This window comes from Gobio gobio (genome assembly GCF_949357685.1).
Source record: "Gobio gobio genome assembly, chromosome: 8".
NCBI lineage: Eukaryota > Metazoa > Chordata > Actinopteri > Cypriniformes > Gobionidae > Gobio > Gobio gobio.
In genome coordinates this window covers 41,315,502-41,343,306 of record NC_137114.1, presented here as the reverse complement: position 1 = coordinate 41,343,306, position 27,805 = coordinate 41,315,502, and the positions used below count along the sequence as shown (strand labels likewise).

The following is a 27,805-nucleotide window of genomic DNA, read 5'->3' as shown; positions in this document are numbered from 1 at the left end:
TTTTTAGATGCATTTTGTCTATAGAAATGTGTTATTCAGTGTTATGAATGCACATGGCGCGCAGTACTGAGAATGACCCAACAATTGCCACACATTGTCTTTCACCCTCAGCTTATGCTTTCATTCGTTTTCCGTTATATCCCCACCTTACTTTTTCATTTTGAAACCTTGTTTCTGTGTTTGACTTATTTTTCTGCCTCTTGTTTTTTCTCTTTCTCTCTCTTTTTCTTCCCATTTCCCTTTTACCTTGTTTCTCTGTTGTCCTGTCGTTGTTCCTGGGCTTGGATATGGACGGATCATCACATGCACTCATAACGCAAACGTCCTGGTGCCAATACTCTTCCTCCTACCCTTTGTCATGGTTATTGTGTTTAATGTTTGTTCTGCCTGTGATCTTTGTGTTTTGTAGTCACTCTGAGTGGTTCTTCAGTCTCCTGCACTCTAGTGTCTCTCCTGCTCTCTCCGTTATTGCTGCTTTTGCTTTGATAGCGTTGAGGAAATGTCTTCTCCTCATGTTGAGGATCCTCTGCATGATTTGTTTCTGTATCTCTCTCTAATGTGTTGGGAACACTGAGCCTCAAAGCAACTCTGGTTACAACTAAAGAAAATACAGAAATATATTTCAGTTTTAGATGACCAAATGCTTACAATGACTGTGCTTTTTAGTTTTTGTCAATAAAAAAAGTAAAAAACAAACAAAAATCTATCGCATCCATAGACATTTGCACTATATAAAGGGTTAGTTCACCCAAAAATGAAAATGATCTCATGATTTACTCACCGGCAAGCCATCCTAGTTGTATATGACTTTCTTCTTACAGACGAATACCATTGGAGTTGTAAAAAATGTTTTATAATGGCAGTGAATGGGGGTCGAGATTTTTAAGCCCAAAATAGTGCATCCATCCATCATATAAGTAATCCATACGACTCCAAGGGGTTAATAAAGGCCTTCTGGAGTGAAGCGATGCATTTGTGTAAGAAAAATATCCATATTTAGAACTTCATAAACTGAAATAACTAGCTTCCGACAGACGGCCGTACGCATCAATTTACGGCGAAGGAGTAACCTCTGACCTGACGCATGACGTATTGACAAACGTGGAAGTGCAGAGGATAGAGAAAAACAAAACATGGGTCACAAATTATAAGTCTAAAACGAGAATTTTTAAAGAGAAATGTCGGAGGTTTTTGATATAAGAGAAGAGGAGCTTGAGTTGTTTGTTGTCCAGCCCTATTTGTTTGAACAGCAAGAGGCGTCAAAGCTTTTGCTACTCCTACATCCTACGCCATACATCACGTCAGGGTTTACTCTTCTGCCGTAAGTCGACTTATTAGTATACTAAGTTTTAAATATGGATATTTTTCTTACAAAAACCCATCACTTCGCTTCAGAAGGCCTTTATTAACCCCCTGGAGTCGTATGGATTGCTGTTATGATGGATGGATGCTCTTTTTTGGACTTCAAAATCAGGACCCCCATTCACTACCAAGAGCAATGATATTTTTAATATAACTCTGATTGCGTCTGAAAGAAGAAATTCATATACACCTAGGATGGCTTAAGGGTGAGTAAATCATGGGATAATTTTTTATTTTTGGGTGAACTTTCCCTTAAGTCAAGCTACAATGTGTCATTTCAGTGGCACCAGAAGGAATTGACTAGACACTAATCCTTGCCTTGAAACAGTGCTTATTTCTAATGCAAGGTTATGGAAGATCTGTTTTTGGGTAGTTTCGAATACAATTTATCAATAACCTAGAGGGCGAAGCATTGTCAGTTGTAAAAACAGTGAAGAAATAATGAAACAGAAGCCCTTAGAAGTCATAAAACAAGTTGTTAGAGACAGAATAATAATAATGTACGGCCTCTGTGGGCTTCTATATGTTTGGAAACAATGCTTACATTTCGCAGTTCCATGTAGTGCTGCTAATGATGCAGAAATGACATGTCACCTTAAAGAATGAGAGAAACACTAAGTTAAAAGCAGAGAGAAAATATGACTTGACTGTCTGCTATTCAATAGACGACTTTAGCTCTGCGGATGTTTGAACTAAAACTGTACCAGTCTTTTGGGAACAAACTTTGTAACAAAACTTTCAGATGTTATTTTATTACTTAAAAGACTTTTTGAGGCTTCTACATGAATTACTTACTGTAATATTTGGAAACAAAAAGCAATGGGTCTCATTCACTAAGCATGTGTGCGTACAAGTTTGTGTGTGAAATCTGCGTATGAACGTTTTCACGAACATATGATGATTGGCCAAATTCGTACTAAAATTAAAATATAGGAACAACAGAAACCACACATACGCAAAAAGCACTTAAGTTTAAAAGTGTTATTATATTTCATCTTAATATTATATATATTATACTATATTATATGAATTATATAATTATTCATTATTAAATAATACAATTTAATTTAATCTTAAATATGTTTCTTCATATACAGTGAAAGTACGAAAAGTTGTGTTATAGCTTCAGCTGCAAGATTTCTCTGAATAAAGCAGCAGATATACAGTTGTATTCTGGGTCTGTATAAAATGTGTTTGAACTGGTTTTGAGAATGGCACACTTGGCATTGCTTGAGGATCTGGCGAGAGCGACGAAAGACTGTAAAGGAAAGGTTGTGCGGAAAGCCCTTATATGGAGATGTTTGGGCGTGTTTTATGTAAAAGACCCGTGCACACGGCCGCTCATTTAGAATACACAATTTATTAACATCAGAACGAGGTTCAGAACATATTCATGTGCGGACGAACGTGTTGTGAATTAGGCGTGACAAATTATGTGCGTACAAATACGAAATAATCCAGCCAATTATTAGTGAATGAGACCCAATGTATTTTAGTCATCACTGGGGCTATTGTTCACATGTGGCATTATTAAATTCATTTTTTATATAATGTTGTAGTGTCTGTTTTTGATATCTTTAAAAGTTTGGTGGTCGTGAGATTTTTATTTTATTTATGTTTTTGAAACGTTAACATTAAAGTCTCTTATTTTCACCAAGACTGCATTTGTATGAATAAAAATAGAGTTAAACAGTAATATTGGGAAATTTTAAATAATGTAAAATGTAATTTATTAATGTAATGTCAAAGAAGAATTTTCAGCATCATTACTCCAGTCATCAGTGTCACATGATTCTTCAGAAATCATTCTAATATGATGATTTGCTGCTCAAGAAACATTTCTAATTATTATCAATGTTGAAAACAGCTTAATATTTTATTGTGGAAAATGAGATCAATTTCTTTGATGAATAGAAAGTTCAAAAGAAAAGCATTCAAGTTTAAAAATAAAGTTTTTTGTAACATTATAGATGTCTTTACTGTCACCTTTTGGTCTATTTAATGTGTCTATAGTGAATAAGAGTTAGTTTCTTTAAAAAACAAAAAAATCTACACTAAGATTTTAATCTGTCATAAGAAGTGTTTATGTTGTGCCAGTTGTCATCTTATCATCATCTTAACTGTCATTGGTGTTTATTGGTAAGTATTTTTTTTTCTACCTGTGGTCAAACAAAAGCATAACAGTTGCAAAGATGTAGACAAAGATCCTCTCATCATTTACACATTCATGTTGTACCAAATCTGAGTGAATTGCTTCTGTTGAACACAAAATGTAAATGTTTAATTAACATGCTTGCCTCTCCCTACAATTACAGTGAATGGGTTTGAAGTTTCAAAGCCTAAAAAAAGGACAGAAAAAACAAAACATTAATGTAGTCCCTATTCTATGGGCCCTATCATCACCTGACGCAGTTATAATTTTCACATCCAGCGCCACGTTGTTTAAATAGCAAATGCACTCGCGGCCAACTGTATTTTTTGTGTTATTTAAAGGGTGTGTTTGTAATATGCCCCTATAGCTGGTGCACAACGCGCATTACACACACAAGGATGTGCAGAAGCACACAAACATTTTTAAATATTAAAAATAAAAGGATTCTTCTCTGGAGAAGCTTCGTCTTTCCGCTTGCAAATTCCGCCATGTGTATAGCGAATGCGTCATGGTGCAAGCGCAATTGGCTTTTAAAGGGAATGGGAGATGAGACTCTGATTGGTTTATTGCCATCACTCCCAAAACACACCCATGACTCATTAAGAGTAGGGACAACCCTTTTAGACCATGCGCCTGGTGCGCCGTCCATTTTTTCCATCATTAAACTAGCAGAAGTGGATTCGGACACGCCCTAATGCTGCGTTCACACAGAAGCAAATTTGACACTCAATTCGCGTTCGATCGCGTCTAGTTGGACGCTTGAATATTTTGAATCCACTCGCGCGTCCCAAGCAAGCGAAATAGACACGCATTCGAGGCGCTCCAGGAGCTGCGCCTGGATGACAGCCGCTTTCAACGGTACTTCCACTTGTCCCGCGCCCATAGAGCTCCGTATGTCTGCTCACAGCCAATATCAGTCGTTCCTCCATGTTGAATGAGTGACATTTTTTATTATTAAATGCATGAAAGAACTAGCCTAGAAATCTGGGGCTTCACCTTCTTCGCTGCTCTGGTTGGTTGTAGCGCTATTTGCCAATTGCGTGCAGACGGAATTTGAAAGACAACCGTTTATCCCGCCCCTCGGATTGAGCCCTGTCAATGGTGAGTTTCCAGACCCAACATCACCCAACACTCAATTCACCTCTCAATGAGACGAAATCGTGTCCATCGCGACGTGCTAAACGAGTCTATCGCACCGCAGGACCTCCAGACGCGTGTCATTGCGTCTTTACATTGACTTAACATGGAAATCATTCGCTCCAGACGCTCAATTCGCGTTCGGTGTGAACGCAGCATAAGTGCTGCGCCATTCGCTTCAGACCATGTGCTCAGATCCTTAAAACAGGGCCCTGTGCACAAGTCTTCTGAAGTCCTCTTTCCCTCTAGTGAACTGAATCGGATTGAGCCATTTGAACTTGAGAACTCCAGTCTAATTTGTGTATGAATCATTCAGTTTTCAGTGGATTCATAGTCTGGCTTATTCACAGGAGTCATTGTTTTGTTATTTTGGAGCTCAGCAGCTCAACATTCACTTTCATTATATTAAAAGCAGCCAGGATATTCTCCAAAAACTCCTAAACGTTTGAAACGACCTGAGTGTGAGTAAATGAGGACAGAGTTATTGGGTGAACTATCCCTTTAAGTCCAAACATGTGTATTATATTCAGTGAGTGCACAATTACATCTGGAGGGGGAGTTGTTAGCTTTGCCTTGTTGACTTCACCAATTGTCTTTGCTTTGCTGAATCCTGATAGTCTTGGGATCTGAAAATAACTCCTGCTTGCTTGACTGTTACATTTCATGTATTTTGCGCATCTCCAGTTTGGGTTGATGATCCCTCCTGCTTCTGTCTGTGTCTGTATTTCTCCTGTTTCTCCTCAAGACTCAATGGAAGATGGGCCGGCCATGAACACTGGAGTAATTGTTGGTATTCTTATACTGGTGTGTGTGCTGCTCTTGCTGATCGTGGACGCCACCTGCTGCTTTATCAACAAGTGCGGCATCCTCATGTGCATCTGCGGTAAACCCGGGCAAGGCACCAAGGGCAAAGACATAGAGACGGGCAAAGCTGCCTTTGTGTGAGTATCCACACACAATACTAAATTTAATCAACTCAAACAAGCTCATATTAAACATTGAGAGCAGTTAAGGGCCCTGCATTGTAAAACCATATGAATGTTGAGCACATAAGCTGTTCTATTATAAAACTGCCATGAAAGAGCTCCTCTTATGCCACGGCTATAGTGACCTCATCAAGCTCTACTCATTGCTGTATAATGAGCAGATGTGTATGCCTTCTCTCTGCATGCAGTCAAGATGTATCTAAAGAACCCATTGTGGAAGTGAGAACAGAGGAAGAGGCCACAGCCAATCATGACGCAGAAGGACATCCTGAGCCCAATGAGACCACCCCACTGACCGAACCAGAGTAAGCTCAATGTTATGTGATAGTACTGTGCTTACTCACTTTTAACTGATGCTATTGACCGGCATTATCACTGAACAACATCTTCAATGCCATTAAATCAGTGTTTCCTACACCCATTCCAAACCTCACTTTAATCCTCACACTTAAAGACAACATGAAACCACATTTACAGTGCCTTTTTAAAGCTGCAATGTCTAATTTCTTTGCCACTAGCGGCACCAAAAGGAATTGTGAAAAAGAATTGTTTTCAAACACGTTTCCCCTGAACTTATACTGATACCTAGTGGTGTGAATGTAGCATCACACACACAAAAAGCTAAAAAATATTTGTGCACTATTTGCAGTCAGCCATTATTAGTTCTCTAAACAAGCACAAACAGTTTTTATTAGACTACCTTTGAGAAGTATTAGGTCAGTGAGATTTTTTGGTTTGTTTTTAGAAAGAAATTAATACTTTTATTCTAGCCTGACAAGGCTAGGGCTCAATCCGAGGGGCGAGATAAACGGTTGTCTTTCAAATTCCCACTGCACGCAATAGGATAGCGCTACAACCAACCAGAGCAACAAAGAAGGTGAAGCGGAGCTAGTTGATAGATTAAACTTTCGCCATATCCAGTCGGCAAAACTCTGAACACATCTTCCTTTATTAAGAATGACTTCAGAGCCGTTCTTTGTTCTTTTCTCAAAGAGAAGCTCAACTCCAAGTCTTCCAGAGTCGCGGCTAAAGCCGATTCGAAAGACGCTGTTCGCCAGCTTCTTTGTTTACAAGTAGCACACGGAACTGCCTTACCTCTGTTAAGCCCGCCCACCGACTCTATACATGATGTGGTTGGCCTGACTGGAGTTTGGTTTTTCCAGCTCGCAAGCCAACGGAGAGTTGCTAGACGCCCTGGCTGTAAATTAGATTTGCTGCCGCTAGGGTGCGTTCTAGATTTTATATTAAAATTGAAAACAGTTCTTTTAAATTGTAATAATATTTCACAGTTTTACTGTATTTTTGATCAAATAAATGTTGCCTTGGTGAGCATAAGAGACTTCTTTCTAAAATCTTACCGACCCCAAACTTTTGAATGGTAGTGTACATGATTTAAAATGTTTTTAACTATTATTTCTTTGTATAAAGCATTTTAATATTTGCATCTTTAAGCATGGGATCATGATAGTATTCTAAAACATTATATACAGCAGCTTTAAAGGTGCACTGTGTACATTTTAGCGGCATCTAGCGTGAAGTTGCAAATTGCAACCACCCACCGCTCACCCCTCCCTTTCGAAGCACATAGAAAAGCTACTGGGGCCGACACAGGACAGGACAAAGATGTCATCCTCTGAGACAGCAGAGAGTAGCTAGTGCTCTGTGGAGCAGTTTGTCCATTTAGGGCTACTGTAGAAACATGCCGGCACAAAATGGCAACTTCACTGTAACTGTGCGTTCACACCACCGCCGGCGAGAGCATCAAAATTCGCTCTGGCCGCCCTGCCAACGACGCTGTAGAAAGATTTGTGGATGCACTGACGCTCTGACGTTGATCGAATGCTTGGTCTTTTTTTAAACTTTATTTAAAGGAGCCAATGTTAATCGGCATTTGTGCTGACTGACCACAAGTAGGGTATAACCGTATAAGTTAACCTCATGAAATCATTTAAATGTGAAAGTAAAAAAAAAAAACAGATCGATGGAAAGAACTTAACAATTATAGTTACATGTTTGCTAACGAAATAAACCAATGAAAAGCCATTTGTGTGGTGTGGCTTTTGTGTTCATGGTTAAGTGCTAGTCTAATTTCAACGTGCCGTTTATAGGAGACGTTTACTAGCCTTGGTCTTTAATTAACATTAACATTAATTTGTGTGCAGCCTACATTACAATGTCCTCGTTGAACTGCAGCATTAATGCAATTGGTCAAATTGGTGTTGTTTTGAGCAAATTAATTGCATTCTTGCTGAAAAACAAGCGTTCTAGAGCGAAAATGTTGCCTATAAATAGTGTCGTGCGCCTTCTTATCAAACCCACCCACCACAGCAAATGATCAACCTCTCCTCCATTTGCTTGGGAACTAATGTGGTCAGAACCAAAGTTTACAGGCCTGCGTCAGGAATCCTCTCAAGTGGAGCACTTCTACATTCCGATTGGTTGCCAAACCGCGTAATAGCTCATTACCATAAATTTGACCTGAACTCTCCTTGACGCCCAAATCGTCCAAGACGCGCCGCACCGCTCTCGCCGGAGCTCGCCGCCAGCTCACATTGAAAATGAATGACTTCCGGCCACTTTGACGCTCTCGCCACCAGCGGTGTGAACGCACAGTAAGGGACCAGTGGTGTATGTAGATAGAAATGGCGCATTCTAAGGTAATAAAACCATAATGGCTCATTATGTAAGGTCTTTATACACCACTAAAAGCATAGTTATGTATATTATATTGGATTTCTGTCAATAGATCCTTATAAATACAACACACTGCACCTTTAACATACATGTATTTCTATGCTAAATGAAATAATCAGTAGAAAATAATGAATGGGACTGGTATTGTCTATCCGACTTTCATGTCATGAAAAGTGGCTGCTGACATAATAAACAGTTTTTGTACTTATGGAGGAGACCCAAGTTTGAGTCTGACCTGTGTAATATACGTCCTGCCCCCCCCTCTCTTTCAATGTATTTTCCCTGTAACCTTTCTACCTATCAAAAAGGCAAAACACCATAAAAATCATTAAAAAAAAAATTATTGGCCGCCTCGTTTGTTGTATCAGCAGAAATAAATGTAGCCATTTCGAATGTGCAGAAAGACCTATATATCAATGGAAAAACTATGAAAACAAACTTGTGTTTCTATACTTGTGTACAGGCAAGTAAATAGATTCAATTTTCATTTCATGTTGTCTTTACCAATTTTGCCCACACCCTTTTCCCCATGTTTCATATTTTAGATCAAGTACTCCCTCTAGTGACCACTGATAGTATCACCTCTATTACAATACATGCAATACTGTATTTCAAATCTGTATTGCTTATGTGTTGTAACCGCATACTGCACCTGCAATGATTTGGAGTCTCTCCCTTAACGTCTCCCCCTGTGTCGACATCACCCGTCTGTGTCTCTGTTCTCTCCCTGTTCTCACAGGCAAGTGACGGAAACTGCCGCTGCAGTGGCGGACTTGCCTCTTTCTGTACCCACTAACTCAGACACAGTCACTGACACCTTTGACCTTAGCCAGAGCAGCCCAGTTAGCGAGAGCACCACTCTTACCTCCAGTTTCACAGCACCTCCTTCTGACCCTTCTGACCCTCCTAACCCCATCAATATGACACCACCCGACAGCAGTACACCCAAAACTAACCCCAAACCCTCCATCTCATCTCCCTCGTCTTCTGACCCGGCTAATGTTACTCTCCTAGTAGACCTGGGTGATGCCCCAAAAACACAAGCTGAGGTTCCTCCAGTGGTCCCGTCAGAAGGACCCACTTCCCCTCCCAGCGTTGTCCAACCCAGTGCTATAAACTCAAAAGTCACAGAAAATGAATTAGAGTCGCCTGAGTCTGTTCAGGGTGCATCTCATGCCACTTTAAATCCCATCAGCCCACAGGGCAGTGTCGCTATCCCCTTAGTGAATCATGAACTTGAGATTGATGGAGAACTCCCACTGGCTCCAGACACAGACGTCCCGCAGGATGGGTCACATGCTGTGAGGACAGCTGGCTCCAATGGCCCATCTGCTCCAGCACAGAACGAGTATGGATCTCTAGATGCTCTCTAGATGTTCTCTTAGTTTGTCTGTGTGTTTGTTGAGCCATTGGTTGTTTGTTGTAATGTCACTGCATGTGCTCATCTGAATTGGTGAATGTGCATGCATTTATATAGTTTTAGTCAATTAAAAGTTGTCAAAAATGAACTGTCATTTATTCACTCATGTCATTCCAAATTTGAGAATAATTCTTAAAATCCTAGAATCAATCTTTTACTTTATTCCAGGGTTATCGCTAGAGCCTTTTTATTGGGACATCTGTGTGGAAACTCAATTGTACTGCGCTTCCCGTCCTGTAGATGTCACTGCGTTCTGCCGAACTAACTCGCTTAACTAATAGTTTGGGCTCATTTGTTAATTTTTAAAATAATATTTTTGTATTGTACAGAGTTAACAGGAAGCTCAAACGTGCTGCGTAACACTAGAATGAACCTCATTGGTTCTTGCGAAAGCTTAAACGTGTGGTGTAACACAAGAATGAACCTCATTGGTTCTTGCAGAAGCTCAAACGTTCTGCGTAACACTAAAATGAACCTCATTGGTTCTTGAGGAAGCTTAAACATGTGGTGTAACACTAGAATGAACCTCATAGGTTCTTGAGGAAGCTCAAACGTTCTGCGTAACACAAGAATGAGCCTCATTGGTTCTTGCAGAAGCTCAAACGTGCTGCGCAACACTAGAATGAACCTCATTGGTTCTTGAGGAAGCTCAAACGTTCTGCGTAACACAAGAATGAGCCTCATAGGTTCTTGAGGAAGCTCAAACGTTCTGCGTAACACAAGAATGAGCCTCATAGGTTCTTGAGGAAGCTCAAACGTTCTGCGTAACACTAGAATGAACCTCATAGGTTCTTGAGGAAGCTCAAACGTTCTGCGTAACACTAGAATGAGCCTCATAGGTTCTTGAGGAAGCTCAAACGTGCTGCATAACACTAGAATGAACCTCATATGTTCTTGAGGAAGCTCATACGTGCTGCGTAACACGAGAATGAACCTCATATGTTCTTGAGGAAGCTCAAACGTGCTGCATAACACTAGAATGAACCTCATATGTTCTTGAGGAAGCTCATACGTGCTGCGTAACACGAGAATGAACCTCATTGGTTCTTGCAGAAGCTCAAACGTGCTGCGTAACACGAGAATGAACCTCATTGGTTCTTGCAGAAGCTCAAACATGCTGCGTAACTCTAGAATGAACCTCATAGGTTCTTGAGGAAGCTCAAACGTGCTGCGTAACACGAGAATGAACCTCATTGGTTCTTGCAGTAGCTCAAACGTGCTGCATAACACGAGAATGAACCTCATTGGTTCTTGCAGAAGCTCAAACGTGCTGCGTAACACGAGAATGAACCTCATTGGTTCTTGCAGAAGCTCAAACATGCTGCGTAACACGAGAATGAACCTCATTGGTTCTTGCAGAAGCTCAAACATGCTGCGTAACACGAGAATGAACCTCATTGGTTCTTGAGGAAGCTCAAACGTGCTGCGTAACACAAGAATGAACCTCATTGGATCTTGCAGAAGCTCAAACGTGCTGCGTAACACGAGAATGAACCTCATTGGTTCTTGCAGAAGCTCAAATGTGCTGCGTAACTCTAGAATGAACCTCATTGGTTCTTGCAGTAGCTCAAACGTGCTGTGTAACTCTAGAATGAACCTCGTTGGTTCTTGCAGAAGCTCAAACGTGCTGCGTAACACGAGAATGAACCTCATTGGTTCTTGAGGAAGCTCAAACGTGCTGCGTAACACAAGAATGAACCTCATTGGTTCTTGCAGAAGCTCAAACGTGCTGCGTAACACGAGAATGAACCTCATTGGTTCTTGCAGAAGCTCAAATGTGCTGCGTAACACGAGAATGAACCTCATTGGTTCTTGCAGAAGCTCAAATGTGCTGTGTAACACGAGAATGAACCTCATTGGTTCTTGCAGAAGCTCAAATGTGCTGCGTAACACAAGAATGAACCTCATTGGTTCTTGCAGAAGCTCAAACGTTCTGCGTAACACAAGAATGAACCTCATTGGTTCTTGCAGAAGCTCAAATGTGCTGCGTAACACGAGAATGAACCTCATTGGTTCTTGCAGAAGCTCAAATGTGCTGCGTAACACAAGAATGAACCTCATTGGTTCTTGCAGAAGCTCAAACGTTCTGCGTAACACAAGAATGAACCTCATTGGTTCTTGCAGAAGCTCAAATGTGCTGCGTAACACGAGAATGAACCTCATTGGTTCTTGCAGAAGCTCAAACGTGCTGCGTAACACGAGAATGAACCTCATTGGTTCTTGAAGCTCAAACGTGCTGCGTAACACTAGAATGAACCTCATTGGTTCTTGCAGAAGCTCAAATGTGCTGCGTAACACGAGAATGAACCTCATTGGTTCTTGCACGTCAAGCGAACATGCTTGAGCTTCTGTTTACCACAACTGTGTGCGGTGATGAATGTTTTTATAAAGCATTCAAGTCTCTTGAGAAAATTCTAAATCTAAAACTAAATCTCTTTGATCTCTTTATGAACTTTGTGGTAGTTGCATAGACTGTCAATGGAGGGACCGAAAGCTCTCAGATTTCATTGAAATATCTTTCTTTCTGTTTCGAAGATGAACGAAAGTCTTACGGGTTTGGAACAACATGAGGGTCAGTAAATGATGACAACATTTTTGGGTGAACTATGTTGTCGTTGAGGCATGCACACAAAAGTACAACCCATCAGTGTAGTTTGATTCATGAACAAATGATTCTTAGGAAGCCTGACATTTTATAGCAATTTCCTAATCCGAATCTAATCTAAATAAAACAAGAGCTTGTGAAACGGTGTTGATAACCGTCGCCCCAGTGAGCTTTGAACCTCGGCAATTCAATGAATTGAACTTGAGTTCAATCAGTTCAATTCGAGAACGAATCTTTCAGACCTGTTTGTCAACCCAACTAATCGATGAAACGGACAGAAGAAATAAAGTCATACAGGTTTGGAACGACATGAGGGTGAGTAAATGATGACAAAATGTTCTCTTTTTTTGGCTAAACTGTCCCTTTAATTTTCTCAATCTCAGGAAAATTCTGGATGATGAGAGGAGTACGACCGAAAACGCAGAGCTGAAGAAAGTTGCGTCCGAGACGGGAGCAGAACCCAACGCCCTCTCGCAAACAAACAACACCGAAAGCAAAGCATGAAAAGAGTAAAAGCGTCGTGGAGACCATGAACGTGTTTGTTTAACAGTGCCCTTAATGAATTTTCTGAACAAAGCGGTGTATATTCCACAGACAGAAGTCATGTATGCGTTTCCTTTCGTTTTTGTTGATTTGAGTAGGCGAGACTTTCAGAAGTTTCCGTTGACGAGTTAAACGGACATCAAATTCTCATAATTCGAAGATGTTCTTATAGAGGTTCTCGTGTTTCTTTGTACATGTTTCCGTGAAAAGGATGATTATTACAACAGGGCATCAAGTTATTCAGGAGAATTATCTATTCAGTATATACATGAGCGTTTTATTTGCATAGTACATTGTTCAAATGTAAATGATTTCTCTTATTTTTTTATCTTGAGTGTTCGAGGGCTAGGTTTGATTAGTTGTTAGTTTTGTATTTTATTACCATAATATTTTATTCACACTTAACTTTGGATGATGATTACTCATAATGGCAGTTATGTAAAGACAGAAATATCGTAAGGTATTTAACATGCTGTTGTATGACCGAAAGTCTGATAAAGATTTCAAATTTGATTCTCTACTGAAGTCTTTATTAGATCCGTTTTTACAGTTATCGTGTGTTTCTAATATTTGGGATTTCTACATTAAATCATTCTTTCGACGTGCTCCTAAAGCATCAACTTAAACGAAATATCCGCTCGTTTTTTATACCGTGTACCTCAAGAAATGTTTCACACCGTCACCTGCAAGCTTGTGCACTGTGATTGTGTTATCGAGATGTTTTTTGTTTGTTGTTGTTGTTGTCTTTTTTTTTCTTCGCATAGCTTTGCAGTAGCCACTGATTGTCCTTTTATAACATGACGTATGTTAACAGTCCTGTATGAATCGGGACTGATAGGACGCGTGACTCTGACAAGAGTTGTTATGCCATCACTCATTGCATGACCGTCTGCTTGCCCATCTCTGGCCTGAATGGTGTGACCACACTTGAGCCAGTTCATGGTAGAGGAAGGGTGTCGGTTCTGAGTGCTTTCATGATTTCTATCGTTTTCTGGGTAAAATGGAAGATAATTTAGTCTGCCCACAGTACACAAGTTGTTCAGTTGTTCACTGCCAGTTTGTCCCCAAAACTGTAAATCGTTCCATGTATAGCCTATGGGGATTTGACCCATGAAATAGCAGAATGGGTGAGCTTTACAATGATAAGCAAAGAATATGTTGTAAATTGTGTTGTTCTAACACATTTTGATTAAACTCATTAAAACATTAAAGATTTGTTGTGTTTGTGTAAAAGGCTACCGGATGTTTAGATGATGTGACCTAACAGCAAATCTGTAGGTTTGGATTTATGAATGTTTTAGAGTCTTCAACACTCACCTTCATTTGAAGCATTATTAACAAATGTAAGTATTTATATATGTTTGTACAAATAGTTATCATGGTAACTACCAGGATACCATCAAAAATAGACCAAAAGACCAATGTGTGTTGAGACCAAGACTAATGTGTGTTGAGACCAAGACCAATGTGTGTTGAGACCAAGACTGATGTGTGTTGAGACCAAGACCAATGTGTGTTGATACCAAGACTGATGTGTGTTGAGACCAAGACCAATGTGTGTTGAGACCAAGTCCAATGTGTGTTGTGACCAAGACCAATGTGTGTTGATACCAAGACTGATGTGTGTTGAGACCAAGACCAATGTGTGTTGAGACCAAGACCAATGTGTGTTGAGACCAAAACCAATGTGTGTTGAGACCAAGACTTTGAGGGGTTGAGACCAAGACCAATGTGTGTTGAGAACAAGACTAATGTGTGTTGAGACCAAGACCAATGTGTGTTGAGACCAAGACTGATGTGTGTTGAGACCAAGACCAATGTGTGTTGATACCAAGACTGATGTGTGTTGAGACCAAGACCAATGTGTGTTGAGACCAAGTCCAATGTGTGTTGTGACCAAGACCAATGTGTGTTGATACCAAGACTGATGTGTGTTGAGACCAAGACCAATGTGTGTTGAGACCAAGACCAATGTGTGTTGAGACCAAAACCAATGTGTGTTGAGACCAAGACTTTGAGGGGTTGAGACCAAGACCAATGTGTGTTGAGAACAAGACTAATGTGTGTTGAGACCAAGACGACCAATGTGTGTTGAGACCAAGACTGATGTGTGTTGAGACCAAGACCAATGTGTGTTGAGACCAAGACTGATGTGTGTTGAGACCAAGACTAATGTGTGTTGAGACCAAGACGACCAATGTGTGTTGAGACCAAGACTGATGTGTGTTGAGACCAAGACCAATGTGTGTTGAGACCAAGACCAATGTGTGTTGAGACCAAGACTAATGTGTGTTGAGACCAATACCAATGTGTGTTGAGACCAAGACTAATGTGTGTTGAGACCAATACCAATGTGTGTTGAGACCAAGACTAATGTGTGTTGAGACCAAGACTAATGTGTGTTGAGACCAAGACGACCAATATGTGTTGAGACCAAGACTAATCTGTGTTGAGACCAAGACCAATGTGTGTTGAGACCAAGACTAATCTGTGTTGAGACCAAGACCAATGTGTGTTGAGACCAAGACTAATGTGTGTTGAGACCAAGACCAATGTGTGTTGAGACCAAGACCAATGTGTGTTGAGACCAAGACCAATGTGTGTTGAGACCAAGACTAATGTGTGTTGAGACCAAGACCAATGTGTGTTGAGACCAAGACCAATGTGTGTTGAGACCAAGACTAATGTGTGTTGAGACCAAGACCAATGTGTGTTGAGACCAAGACTTTGAGGGGTTGAGACCAAGACCAATGTGTGTTGAGAACAAGACTAATGTGTGTTGAGACCAAGACGACCAATGTGTGTTGAGACCAAGACTGATGTGTGTTGAGACCAAGACTAATCTGTGTTGAGACCAAGACCAATGTGTGTTGAGACCAAGACCAATGTGTGTTGAGACCAAGACTAATGTGTGTTGAGACCAATACCAATGTGTGTTGAGACCAAGACTAATGTGTGTTGAGACCAATACCAATGTGTGTTGAGACCAAGACTAATGTGTGTTGAGACCAAGACTAATGTGTGTTGAGACCAAAACGACCAATATGTGTTGAGACCAAGACTAATCTGTGTTGAGACCAAGACCAATGTGTGTTGAGACCAAGACTAATCTGTGTTGAGACCAAGACCAATGTGTGTTGAGACCAAGACTAATGTGTGTTGAGACCAAGACCAATGTGTGTTGAGACCAAGACCAATGTGTGTTGAGACCAAGACCAATGTGTGTTGAGACCAAGACTAATGTGTGTTGAGACCAAGACCAATGTGTGTTGAGACCAAGACCAATGTGTGTTGAGACCAAGACTAATGTGTGTTGAGACCAAGACCAATGTGTGTTGAGACCAAGACAAGACCAGCACTCCTTAAATTTATAAAGATCCACATTACCACCTGAGAAGTGACTTATTTTTAGTTCGCAATTAGATTAAGACACTATATAGAGCTGTTACCAATCAAATGAAATCATTAACAACAATATTCATCTTTGCACTGGGTGTACAGCGTGTTGCCTCCGATCATTTGAACATTGCAATTTAATAATTATTTAATCAACATCATCCTCAATAAACCCGTCTCCAGCATGTTGCCCCCGGTCCCTCGAATAGTCTGATCTATTATGACCTCTGAGCTGTAAAGCTGCCAGAATAATAATAATAATAATACACTGTTTGTTAATTGGCCAGAGGAGAACTGGCACCCGACTGAGCCTGGTTTCTCCCAAGGTTTATTTTTCTCCATTAGGTCACCTGATGGGGTTTTGGTTTCCTTGCCACTGTTGCCTCTGGCTTGGCGTGCTCAGTTGGGGACACTACATTTTTCAACTAAACATCGAAATAAATCTAATTAATAAACTAAATTAACCATTTAAACTAAATTACTGATCTAATTATTGATCTAAAGCCCACATTGTCACTGTATGATAATTGAGATGAACTGATGACATCAGCGTTTTTTCCAGAATGGCTATACAGCTGAATAAAATTATGCTGCATTATTTTCCTGTTTAACACTGTAAAGCTGCTTTGAAACAATCTACATTGTTAAAAGCGCTATATAAATAAAGTTGACTTGACTTGACTACAGAAGATGCATCTAAATTGGTAAATTACAAATGCATAAATAATGTGAATGTCTTTTTAAAAAATGCAATCATGCTCAAATTTGTGAAAACCGCTCTCTTGTGATAGGCCTTTTGCTTAATTATATCACGTTACTCTTTCAAAGAGTATAAAATTGTACCTTTTAAGGCCATCACTGGGGTGGTACCCTTAAGGGTATATTTGTGTACCTCTAAGTCAGGGGTAGGCAAGTTCGGTCCTGGAGAGCTGATGTCCTGCAGAGTTTTGCTCCAACCCTACAAAGCGTTGTTGGTGAATATTATTGACATTTTTAGTCAGAGATTAGTTTAGTCAATCATTTTTCTTTATGACAATTTGTGTTTATGGCTTCTTTTGATTTGAACAGATTGTGTTTTGTTAACACTGCAACAAAAACCACAAACATAAATAGCCAAGAGTCAAACTTTCTAACTAAAGGAAACACCGATCACCATAATGGCGACCAAACATTTTCAATAAAACATCAACTTCTAAACCTCTGTTAAATCTCAATAAGAGTTTCAATAGATGTCTTTCAGTGTTGGAGCCAAACTCTGCAGGACAGCGACTCACTAGGACCGAACTTGCCTACCCCTGCTCTAAGTAGAGGAAAACAATGGTATAATTGTACCCTAAGGACCAATTGTGTACCTTTTAAAGGTACAGTTATATGTTTTGTTCCCCAAGGAACAAAATTGTACCTCCACTGTACCTTTTTTTTTCTTTCTGAGAGTGTATATAATAATCTCATGCAAGTACTTTTTTGCAACGATTTGTATTCATTTTGGTGACATTTTTGTTACAATTCCTCATTAATTTCTGAACCGGCACAATAAATAAATAAAATTATAAATAAGTTATTGACTGCATCTGAAGCAGCAAGTTTTACATCCAATCATATTAATGATGTTAATAAATAAATCACTGGCATTTTAGTGATATCCCAGCAGTTGTGGTCTTGAAACGTCTGAGACCAAGACAAGACCGAGGACAAATGTGGTCGAGACTGAGACAAGACCGACCTTCAAAAAATTCTGCCATTATTTACTCACCCTCATGTCGTTCCAAACCTGTAAGACCTTCGTTCATCTTCAAAACACAAATGAAAATATTTCTGATGAAATCGGAGCGCTCTCTGACCCCTCCATAGACAGCTATTTAATTAACATTTTCAAGGCTCGGAAAGGTAGTAAAGATATTGTTAAAATAGTCCATGTGACTCCAGTGGTTCAACCTTAATTTTATGAAGTGACAAGAATAATTTTGGTCCTTTAAAGTGTTAGTTAAATTGCAGTCTATGGAGGGGCCTGAGAGCTCTCGAATTTCATCTTTATTTGTGTTCCGAAGATGAACGTAGGTCTTAACCGACATGAAGGTGAGTAATTAATGACAGAAATAAAATTTTTGGGTGAACTAACCCTTTTAAGACAATTTTTTTGTCTCAGTCTCGACCACATTACACTACAACACTACTGTAGTCACTATGGTTATTGTTGTTACAACGGCGGTAACTTTGGCTATAGGCTAACACTGTCATCAAAAAATACAATTAAAAGAGCTTAAAAGGTTCTGAAGATTTATTCCACTTTTTGGAAGAGATCCCCTTTTGACGATAGTAGCCTATAGTGGAAATGGGTTACTTGTTTTTTACTGCTAATATTGTTTGTAGTATTGTTGAAATTCCCTTCAGACACTAAGAAAATGCATTCTTAAAAATAAAGGTTCTAAAAAAAAGTGATGTCAGAATCTTTGAGTCAAGAATTATTATTATTAATTGTTTTTGCTATGTAAAGGTGCCGTGCATGTTAAAGGTTCTTCATGGAACCATCAATGCCAATAAACAATTTTTTAAGAGTTTATCAATTATTTAACTTGTCCAGCAGATGGCACTATTTCATTAGCCTCAGATATTAGTGGACGAGGTCAATACGTATCGCACGTGCTTTCACATAAAAGTACAACACTATCATACGTAGGCCTACGTGGAACAATGAATCTATTATTTTTTTTTATTTTTTTTTTGTCAGAATCTCAGAATCTAATAGGTTATATAAACATACATTAAATTCAATTCAATTCATGTCTTGAATACAACTTTGGTTTTCAGTTTATGAATTAAAGTAAGCCTGCTTAAAGTAAACAATAAAAAAATACTAGGCTATAGCTGGCTGGAGATGAAAGATCCATTAAATGTTTTGAATTCATAAAAAAAATTAAAGTAGGCCTATAGTTGAGATGAGAAGTGGCGTTAACATGTGTAGGCTATTATTTATTTTATATTAGGTGGCCTTAACTACTATACTTACATCAAAAATTACATACAATGTACTGATTGTGTTCATTTTGTATTGCAAAACACTTTTGCTAATATTGAGGTGGGATACAGGTAAAGTTAGGGACAGGTGTGGTGGTATGGGCAAGTTTTAGGGTAGGGTTAGGTGTAAGGGAAGTGTCAACAGTGTAATTATAAATGTAACTACAGAAATTAATTGCATTTAAAAATGTAAGTACACAATAAGTATCACATGATTAATTTAAATGTTAGTACATAGTAGTTAAGGGGACCTAATATAAAGTGGGTCCATTATTCCTTTAAAACTGCAAGGAAATTAGTACAACTTGGCATTTTGTTGTTTAGGCTAATATATATTTTTTTTTTTTAAACAAAACCGAATAGCCTATATTACATTTAGAACAACTTGTGTATTATCTCGAATATCTAATCATTGACCAATGAACTGCATTAAAGGAAATGATTTCAGCTGTCATGCGTTTTTTGTGGTGTCATTGTTTTCTAAGACAACATACTGTAGTCATAAGGGTTGCAGTTTTAAGTAGACTCTCTAATGTTCTCCAGGTTATCCTTCACTGTTATTGCACGTCTTCAGATAAGACTGGGAGATTAGGTAAGACTCCCATCCTGACTGCACGGTGCTTTTATTCCCATTCATTCTTTTTATCTTCATTCATGGTCAAGCTAAGCCCTTTTAATGCAGTCATGCTCTTTAAAGTTAACCGTCCTCTGAGGGAAGTCTAGGACTACATGCCAGGCTGTATTTCGCTGTAAGTTTGCTTTAATTTCAGTCTTATGGAAATGAGTCAAAGTTTTGGTTTAATTCCAGTGCAGTCTACAATGTTTTCTTCGGCAGCTCCATCCTAAAAAGCCCTAATAATCCCAGGGTTCCAGCGCGGGGCGTCTTGGCGCGCCTCAGTGAAAACAGCGAGCCATTGCTTTGACGTCACGGTGATGATGATGATTGGAATCCGAACGGCGAGTGTAGTGCGCGTGAAGCGGCTCCTGTGAACCTCAGTATGTTGATGCCTTAATAACAAGTGTTCAATTTACGCGCCAATTGCAGGTAAGTGGAAACAACGTCGCCGGTTAAACCTAAATTGTTCTTCCATATGCTGAATCCGACAATAGAAATGAATATTAGTTGGTTAAAGTGCTGCGAGAATAAGGATGCAACTTGTTTCTTGTCTTTTAACATGCTGTGTATGTTCTTCTCTCGTGCACGCTCGTTTATGCTCATGCGACACGTAGACTAAGTGTTGTAAAATGATTACATTTATGAACAAACTGTTGTGAATGTTGCTTGAAACAACTTGTCAATCAGGTGCATGCAGTGAAGACAGACTGTTGCACGGAGGAAACGTGTCTGTCTTCGCTGCCTCGTATCTGTTGCTTGTTCTGTCATCATTTGCAAGCGTAATATAATCGTGAATGTAATATTGTTAAAGATAGATATGTGCGTCCAATAAACTGCAACTCGCGGCATCGGTGTATGCGTGTGGTTATGAGTGCTCAACCTATTCGGGATTGTCATGAAGGACAAGGTGCATCCGTACCTTTTCCCCATTCATATCGTGTTCTGAAATAAAGTGTTATGTAGCCTACCAATGGCAGCTTTTAAGAACATATCAGACGCTATTACTGTCTCGAATGCATTTACGCGCGCGCGCGCGCTCCCAAAAAAAAAAAAAAAAAAATCGAATCTTGAGGTTTGACATTAAAGCGCTATGTAATACTTCAGAAATAGACTTTTTATACTTTATTTTCACTCTATTTGTTGATGTTATGCTAAAATAATACAATAATAATACGTAGGCTATATTACAGATAATCTTTTGATTGACACTTTTCTCCATAATGTATAAATTTTTATAAGTGATTTGATTTTGTACATTAGTCATTCATTCTGAAGTTATCACAGTGTGAGAAAACACAATCTGAATTTGGTGACTGTACACTTTATCACAAAAATCTGTATAGTTGATCTTTAAGATATAAACTGCTTAGACAATTAGCCTTATCAGTTTTTATAGAGCAGATTAAAATGTCACTTATGCGGTGAGTTTTTACTGTTTTTCTACCGCAGGAATGTACAAAATTAAGGGCACAATAAAAACGAATTATCCTTGTTGCCTAAAGAACAATATCAGAATTGCAAGTTCCTCTCAGGCATGCGTCGAATGCCGTCGGTTCAGTTTTACCTGGCAGATTTCCACTACTATCGCTGCGATTGCGTAACATTAAGTACATTTTGTGATGATTGCCTAGTGCCTCTGTACGGAGGTTCAACAACAACGACGCCCCTTTGTCTTTTTCTCAAAGCACTGAGTTAACCTGTTTGAGTGATGATTAACCTGACCTGTGCAACTGAGATGAATGAACTGAGCATTGCACGTATGACGTAGCGCTCATTCTTGTTTTTGTGACATGACTGATTGACGTTTGCAGGAGCACTCGAGGAGAGAAGCGAATCTGTGAGATGGTTCGGTGAGTGTCGATGCAATGGATTTGACTAAAATGGGTGCGATCCACCTCCAGAACCCCAGCCACCCCATGTCGCTCCTGCAGAAGGCCAACCAGATGCGCCTCTCCGGGACATTGTGTGATGTGGTCATCATGGTCGACAGCCAGGAGTTCCATGCCCACAGAACCGTGCTTGCGTGTGCTAGTAAGATGTTTGAGATCCTGTTCCACCGCAACAGCCAACATTACACTCTGGACTTCCTCTCACCAAAGACCTTCCAGCAGATTCTGGAGTACGCCTACACCGCCACGCTCCAAGCGAAGCTGGAGGACCTGGACGACCTGCTGTACGCCGCAGAGATTTTAGAGATCGAATACTTGGAGGAGCAATGCCTGAAGATCTTGGAAACCATCCAGGCGTCCGAAGAGAACGACGCAGACGTGAGCATGAACGAGAACGGTGCAGAAAATGCCGATGACCGCCGGATCAAGTACCTCAAGAACACGTTTATCTCTAAAAAGCATTCCATACAGGACGCCGGCTATGCTGCTGCCGCCCGCCATCGCCTTGCCCTGGTTAGCATGGTCGACACGAGATCTTCAGAGTCCGCCCAATTGGGTCTTTCGACCGCCAGTCCGACTAAAGCCGCCGTAGAGGGTTTGATGAGCATGGGTCAGTCCGTCCTCCAAGGCAACATGGCCCAGAGTTTCTCACATAACCTTGGTAAGGCGTCTCCGTTGCTAGATAAGATCAAAACCGAGATGATGCAGGTAGACGAGGACTACCAACCTGACGGCGGCTTCCACCGCAACGGGGAGGGCGGCGGTGACTCCAGGCAGCACCGGGACACTCCTGGAACCCCGACCAGAGGCAGCGTCATCACCAGCGCCCGCGAGCTCCACTCCGCAGACAGTTCTGCCGATTCCCAAGGAGACAACAGCCAAGTGGGTCTGGTCAATATGGCCAGTCTGGCTGATAGACATTTCGCTTCACTGTGCTCTATCCCGTCCAACCATAAGAGCGAAAGCATGCTGCCCTTGCCTGTATCCATGGCCTCGTCGCTACACGTGCCATCCTCCCTGGCCATGTCGATGGATTTCAGTGCGTACGGGGGGCTTTTCCATCAGAGCTTGATTCAGAGGGAGTTCTTAAGCAAGCTCGGAGATTTCACAGCAAATGTGAAGCACGAGGTCCAAACCCAGAGAGAACGGTGTGAGGTGTGCGATATGGAGCTGCCCGATAATGAAGCTGCTGAACAACACAGGTGAGCGAAGTTATTTGAGGCTTTCCTGTCGTGGTTTGTCATTATATTTATATAAGGAGTTCTGTGGAACGCAGAAAGACAAACTTAGCAGAATGTTCACGCTGCTGTTTTCCATACATTCAAAATGAATGGTGACCAAAAAATTTGGAAAAACAATTTTGGCCACGGAAAAAAAACGAAAGACGTTTGTTTGGAAAAACACTAAAGCAAAGGAAAGGGAAAAACTGAATGTTTTTTTTTTTAAACGTCAAACTTAACTTGAGCAAGTGGAGTGCGAAAAAATGCAGTCTCGAAGATGCGTTGCTTTGTTCGTTTTTTTATTTTGAACTTGTTTTCACATGACGTCGTAAAAGACGTGAGCACGATATTGTAGGGATGGACCGATATGAAAAATTTGGCCGATACCAATAACCGGTAATTCTTTATATTTGAAAGCCGACATATTGGCCGATAAATCTAAATCCAAATGTTTATTAAAATTTTGAGAGCTTGATTACAAAAACAAAAGTCTCTCCATTAAAAGCCATTTCCCAAGCACACAATTATAATGTTCTCATTATCATTTTATGTAGGCTATATGATAGACTTGCACTCTACGTGTTGCACTTAACTGTATTTTCCTTTTTCAAGTGATTTCAATCATATTTCAAGCAATTCAAAACTACCATGGTGAACAATGCGCATCTGAAGCGTCTCAGCGGAAAGAAATAATCAATTATTTATCGGCTTTAATATATCAGCCAAATATTCTTATCAGGCAGATAACGACAACATTAAAAATGAACATATATTAGCCGATACCAATATGGTTGCCGATATATCGTGCATCACTAGAATAGACTTCCATTTAGCACTGTAAACACACTGTATACATGTAAATGACACACAAAGCCATACAGGTTTACTGTAAAACAACATGAACAATGTCCATTTACTGCCAGATCTGTTCAGGTCCTTTCACAAACGAAAGGATGAGTTCTTCCCGTGCAAAAAAGAAGTGCTGCTTATTACAGCTTGACCCTGATCTTCCCTCCATGACCTGTGGCTCAACTCTTTCAAAATGATTGACCAGGAGCAGATGGATTAGAAGCAACATTTTTCTAAGCTAAAACAGCCTATGCAGATTCATAAAACCAGGCTTGTTTGTCCATCTTTGTTTTTACACAGAATGTCCTCACACTTTCACTTGGTGGACATCCAAATGGTGGCATACCCTGTGTCAAAAAAATACATTTAGTGCTGTAGTTGACATATGAAACCCATTATTCGTCAAGCAAAGCACTTTTATTGGTTTGGGCTTGACTGATGGCCATGCAGTTTAAACTTGGACTCTCAAACAGTAGGTTGAGCTTTATCTGTATTTATCAGAGTGGAAGATAACCCCGCACCGCTCTCCTTAGTCTCTGTGGTGAAGATGGTCTGATAGTGACTTTAGCTTTCTGTCAGACACAGATAAAGTGGCCACACGTTGTGTGTATTGCAGTGCACCTGATACTCTTTCATTCATTCCCACAAATGCTGAACCCAGTGACACCGACCCGGGTTTCCTGTCTGAGGCCTGACGAACACGTCCTATCAGATTTTCTCCATTCCAGTGTGGCGCTAAAACACACGGTGCTTCTTTTTTTGTATTTCGAAATACATACAAAGTTCAACTTCTAATACTTGAATACACCTTTTGTTAAAATCTACTAGTTTGGCATAATCTTTTATTATATTAAAATGATGCTTTATTAATATATATATATATTTAAATGTTCACCGGTAGCGAAAGTTAGGATGACAGTACAGTAATCACATCCAGACAGTAGGTCAGTAGGTTAGCCAGTCACTAATATTTGTGCATAAACTCAACTTGCCCTTTTTTCTGGTTTGTGAACAGTGACAGATGTTAAGATCCGCCGACATCTGACTTGCACACAGGACGTTATGAAAGCCCTGGGGCCTCACAGGGTCATTGTGGTCATGGTGAGGCGACCCAATACCAATAACAGTTAAACTTTTGCCCCAATTGCGAGAGGCCCTCTAAGTCGTGAATCTTAACCCAGATGCACCCGCCAATGCCCGGTCCTCTGGAACGAGTCTAAGCACAGCCAGCCGTTTGACATAAATGCAATAGCGGTGGACATCACAACAGTCGTGCAACAAACACGCTCTCCTCTGGATTAAGACCTCTGCGAGCCGCTGTGCTTGGTCTCGGTCCTGTCATGCATGTCATTTCTGCCCTGTGGTCGAGCCGAGGAATGTGCTGCTTTCCACTGAGTGGATTTAATGTGCCGCTGATGTGTACTCACAATCTACCGCGGGCGGCAGGGAGACGAGTGATGCGTGCAGGGGCTCTAGGGACACAGATCAGCTCCGCTGCTTAGGAATCCCTGGAAGTGGGAGATCCTTGAGCACTCGCGTTGGCCCTGGCGCTCACAGCTCTAATTAGATCTTTTGTTATAGAGCAAACAGAGAGAGATTGAAGACAGAGAGGTCAAGAAAGACAGATGAAATGGAGCTATTTCCTGTGTCTGTATATGTGTGTGTGTGTTATATATATATATATACACACTCACCTAAAGGATTATTAGGAACATATATGGAACATTATTAGGAACATATAACAAGGAACACACAAGCCCCACCCCCAAGTACGCGAGTACTCGTTTTTGAGACCTATCGAGGATCGAAATGAGAAATTGACAAAAATTTCCATCCATACGCTGAACAACGGCTTTTTTTCTAGTATTATATGTCAAAATAGATAATAGTAATTATATTATTTAAAGATCATAATAATACTACTAATTCTACTACTAATAACAATATACCACGCACTTAGGATTGATGAGCTGCTGGGTTCATGAATATTAATCACGTTGACAGCATTCGCTCAAACTGATTTGCTGAAATCAAAACAGGGACAGGAAAAGATAAGCACCAGCCAATGCGATAGTGGGCGAACATTAGTTCCGCCCACTACCGGAAAAAAAGACATATCTTCTGCTTGTTCTTAAAAGCTGAATAATTCCAAATGAACTTCATTATTTTGACAGGAAATTACAACAAAGAATATTGTTAACATGTAGCGCGTCGATTTTGGGTGGTATGCGAGTGTCGCTCGTGCTCTCTCTTTCTCTCGCTCGCACGCGCACTCGTGTGTATGAGAAAAGCGCTCAGCAAAGCGACGGAGTTCTTCACACTAGAGTTCACGGTACGTCAGATGAGCTGATTTGAAATCGTATAGATCGCTTGACAAGAGCGAAACTCTCAAGCGCTCATTCAGAGTGTTCAAGGAGTAAAAATATATTTATGCTAAACTTATTCTTAGCATCTAACACACACACTGGCGAGTAAAATCTGAGAATTTATTAGCCAATGGCTAATGATAGAAATGATTTAATCGCCCAGAGTGACAATTTACTCGCATATGCGAGTGTTTTATGACTCAGAGTGGTTGTCCGAGTCATCACGCCAGATACAGGTTTATTGAGGATGCCGTGTCGATGAGGCAATTTCAGGGGGAGTCTATGTGACTAAACATAGCGCCTGTTTTAGAATTTGCTTAAAAGCTTTTGCAGATGCAAAAAAGCCGTCGTTCAGCGTATGGATGGAAATTTTTGTCAATTTCTCATTTCGATCCTCGATAGGTCTCAAAAACGAGTACTCGCGTACTTGGGGGTGGGGCTTGTGCGGGGACGTCTCCGTCATGGAGATATGAAACTATTTTAAGAGTGTTACGAAAATGAATGTTGACAAATACAAACATCACTTTGTCTATGAAAACATGAACATATGACTAGAAAAAATAACTGCTAGATTATGATGCACGAGGAACTAAAGCACAGAGAAATTACAACATTATATTACAATCTTGTTTTCATTATAATGCTATGTATATGACAGATTAGCGCTGCACATCTTGCACTTAAAGGGATAGTTCACCCAAAAATGAAAATTCTGTCATTTCCTCACCCTCAAGTTGTTCCAAACCTGTATGAGTTTCTTTATTCTGCTGAACACAAAAGAAGATATTTTGAAGATTGTTGGGAACCAAGCAGAGAGAGCAACCATTGACTACCATAGTATTTTTTCCCTACTTTGGTAGTCAATGGTTGCTCTCTCTGAATTTTTATTTTTGGGTGAACTATCCCTTTAACTGTATTTCATGGTCACGTGATTCCAGGCATCACTGCAGTGCGCGCTTCAGTTTCACTTTATTTCGCCAGTCTGAAGGCGTGCTGTCTAAAGCTAACCAACCAGACCTCAGTTACCGGCCAAAATGCTGCAATAACCAATAAGAAAAATAGACAAATATATTTTTTAAAGTCAGGGCGATCATCACGTTCGTACTCGATCACTGTTGCCCATCCCTAGTTCAGCGCTCATGTACCCGGCGAGAACGGTTTCATCTCGGCCAGTCCTTCAGGAATTTACTGTCTGTAGATAGTGGTTAAACAAGATATATAATTAATTTTCAGTATATCAAATGGGCAATCTTTGGTCTTATTAATCTATTACTTGTTACAGAGAAAAACTATTTATATTTAGGCTATATTAACTTAAATCCTGTACTAGAGCACTTATTTTGTACGTTTGACTGTATTGTTTGTTTGTGTTTATTTCCTGTTATCTTTTATAATGGGTATTGCTGTTAATTTAAATATTATTGTTCAATAAATATTATTTTACGTATATAATATGGTATTGAGAAAGGGTCCGTTAGTGATGATGATATGGACTTCAGTGACACATTATTAGACCATTAGACGGTGGGAAAGACTTTATGGGTCTTTATGAGTG

At 40.1% G+C, this 27,805-nt stretch overlaps 2 protein-coding genes across 12 annotated transcripts in view; both read left to right on the top strand.

Annotated features, from left to right (window-relative positions):
* The window catches only part of ncam1b (neural cell adhesion molecule 1b), a 159,028-nt gene extending 144,921 nt beyond the window's left edge, over window positions 1–14,107 (top strand). For 5 of the 10 annotated variants that reach the window (XM_079822619.1, XM_079822627.1, XM_079822626.1 and 2 more), the window contains 3 exons: window positions 5,397–5,592; window positions 5,826–5,942; window positions 12,740–14,107. In XM_079822619.1, coding sequence (XP_079678745.1) covers window positions 5,397–5,592; window positions 5,826–5,942; window positions 12,740–12,860 — 434 coding nt within the window. In that variant the 3' untranslated portion in view covers window positions 12,861–14,107. Of the gene's footprint in view, window positions 1–5,396; window positions 5,593–5,825; window positions 5,943–9,070; window positions 9,680–12,739 lie in introns of all 10 variants that reach the window. The other 5 variants (XM_079822621.1, XM_079822620.1, XM_079822618.1 and 2 more) reach the window with 2 other exon arrangements.
* A 6,111-nt stretch (window positions 14,108–20,218) lies between these two features.
* zbtb16b (zinc finger and BTB domain containing 16b) overlaps window positions 20,219–27,805 on the top strand; it is a 79,366-nt gene continuing 71,779 nt past the window's right edge. For both annotated transcript variants that reach the window (XR_013816944.1, XM_079822617.1), the window contains exons 1-2: window positions 20,219–20,355; window positions 21,738–23,017. Coding sequence is in view for 1 of the 2 variants with exons in the window: in XM_079822617.1 (XP_079678743.1) it covers window positions 21,792–23,017 (1,226 nt within the window). In the remaining variant the exon portion in view is untranslated. The remainder of the gene's footprint in view (window positions 20,356–21,737; window positions 23,018–27,805) is intronic.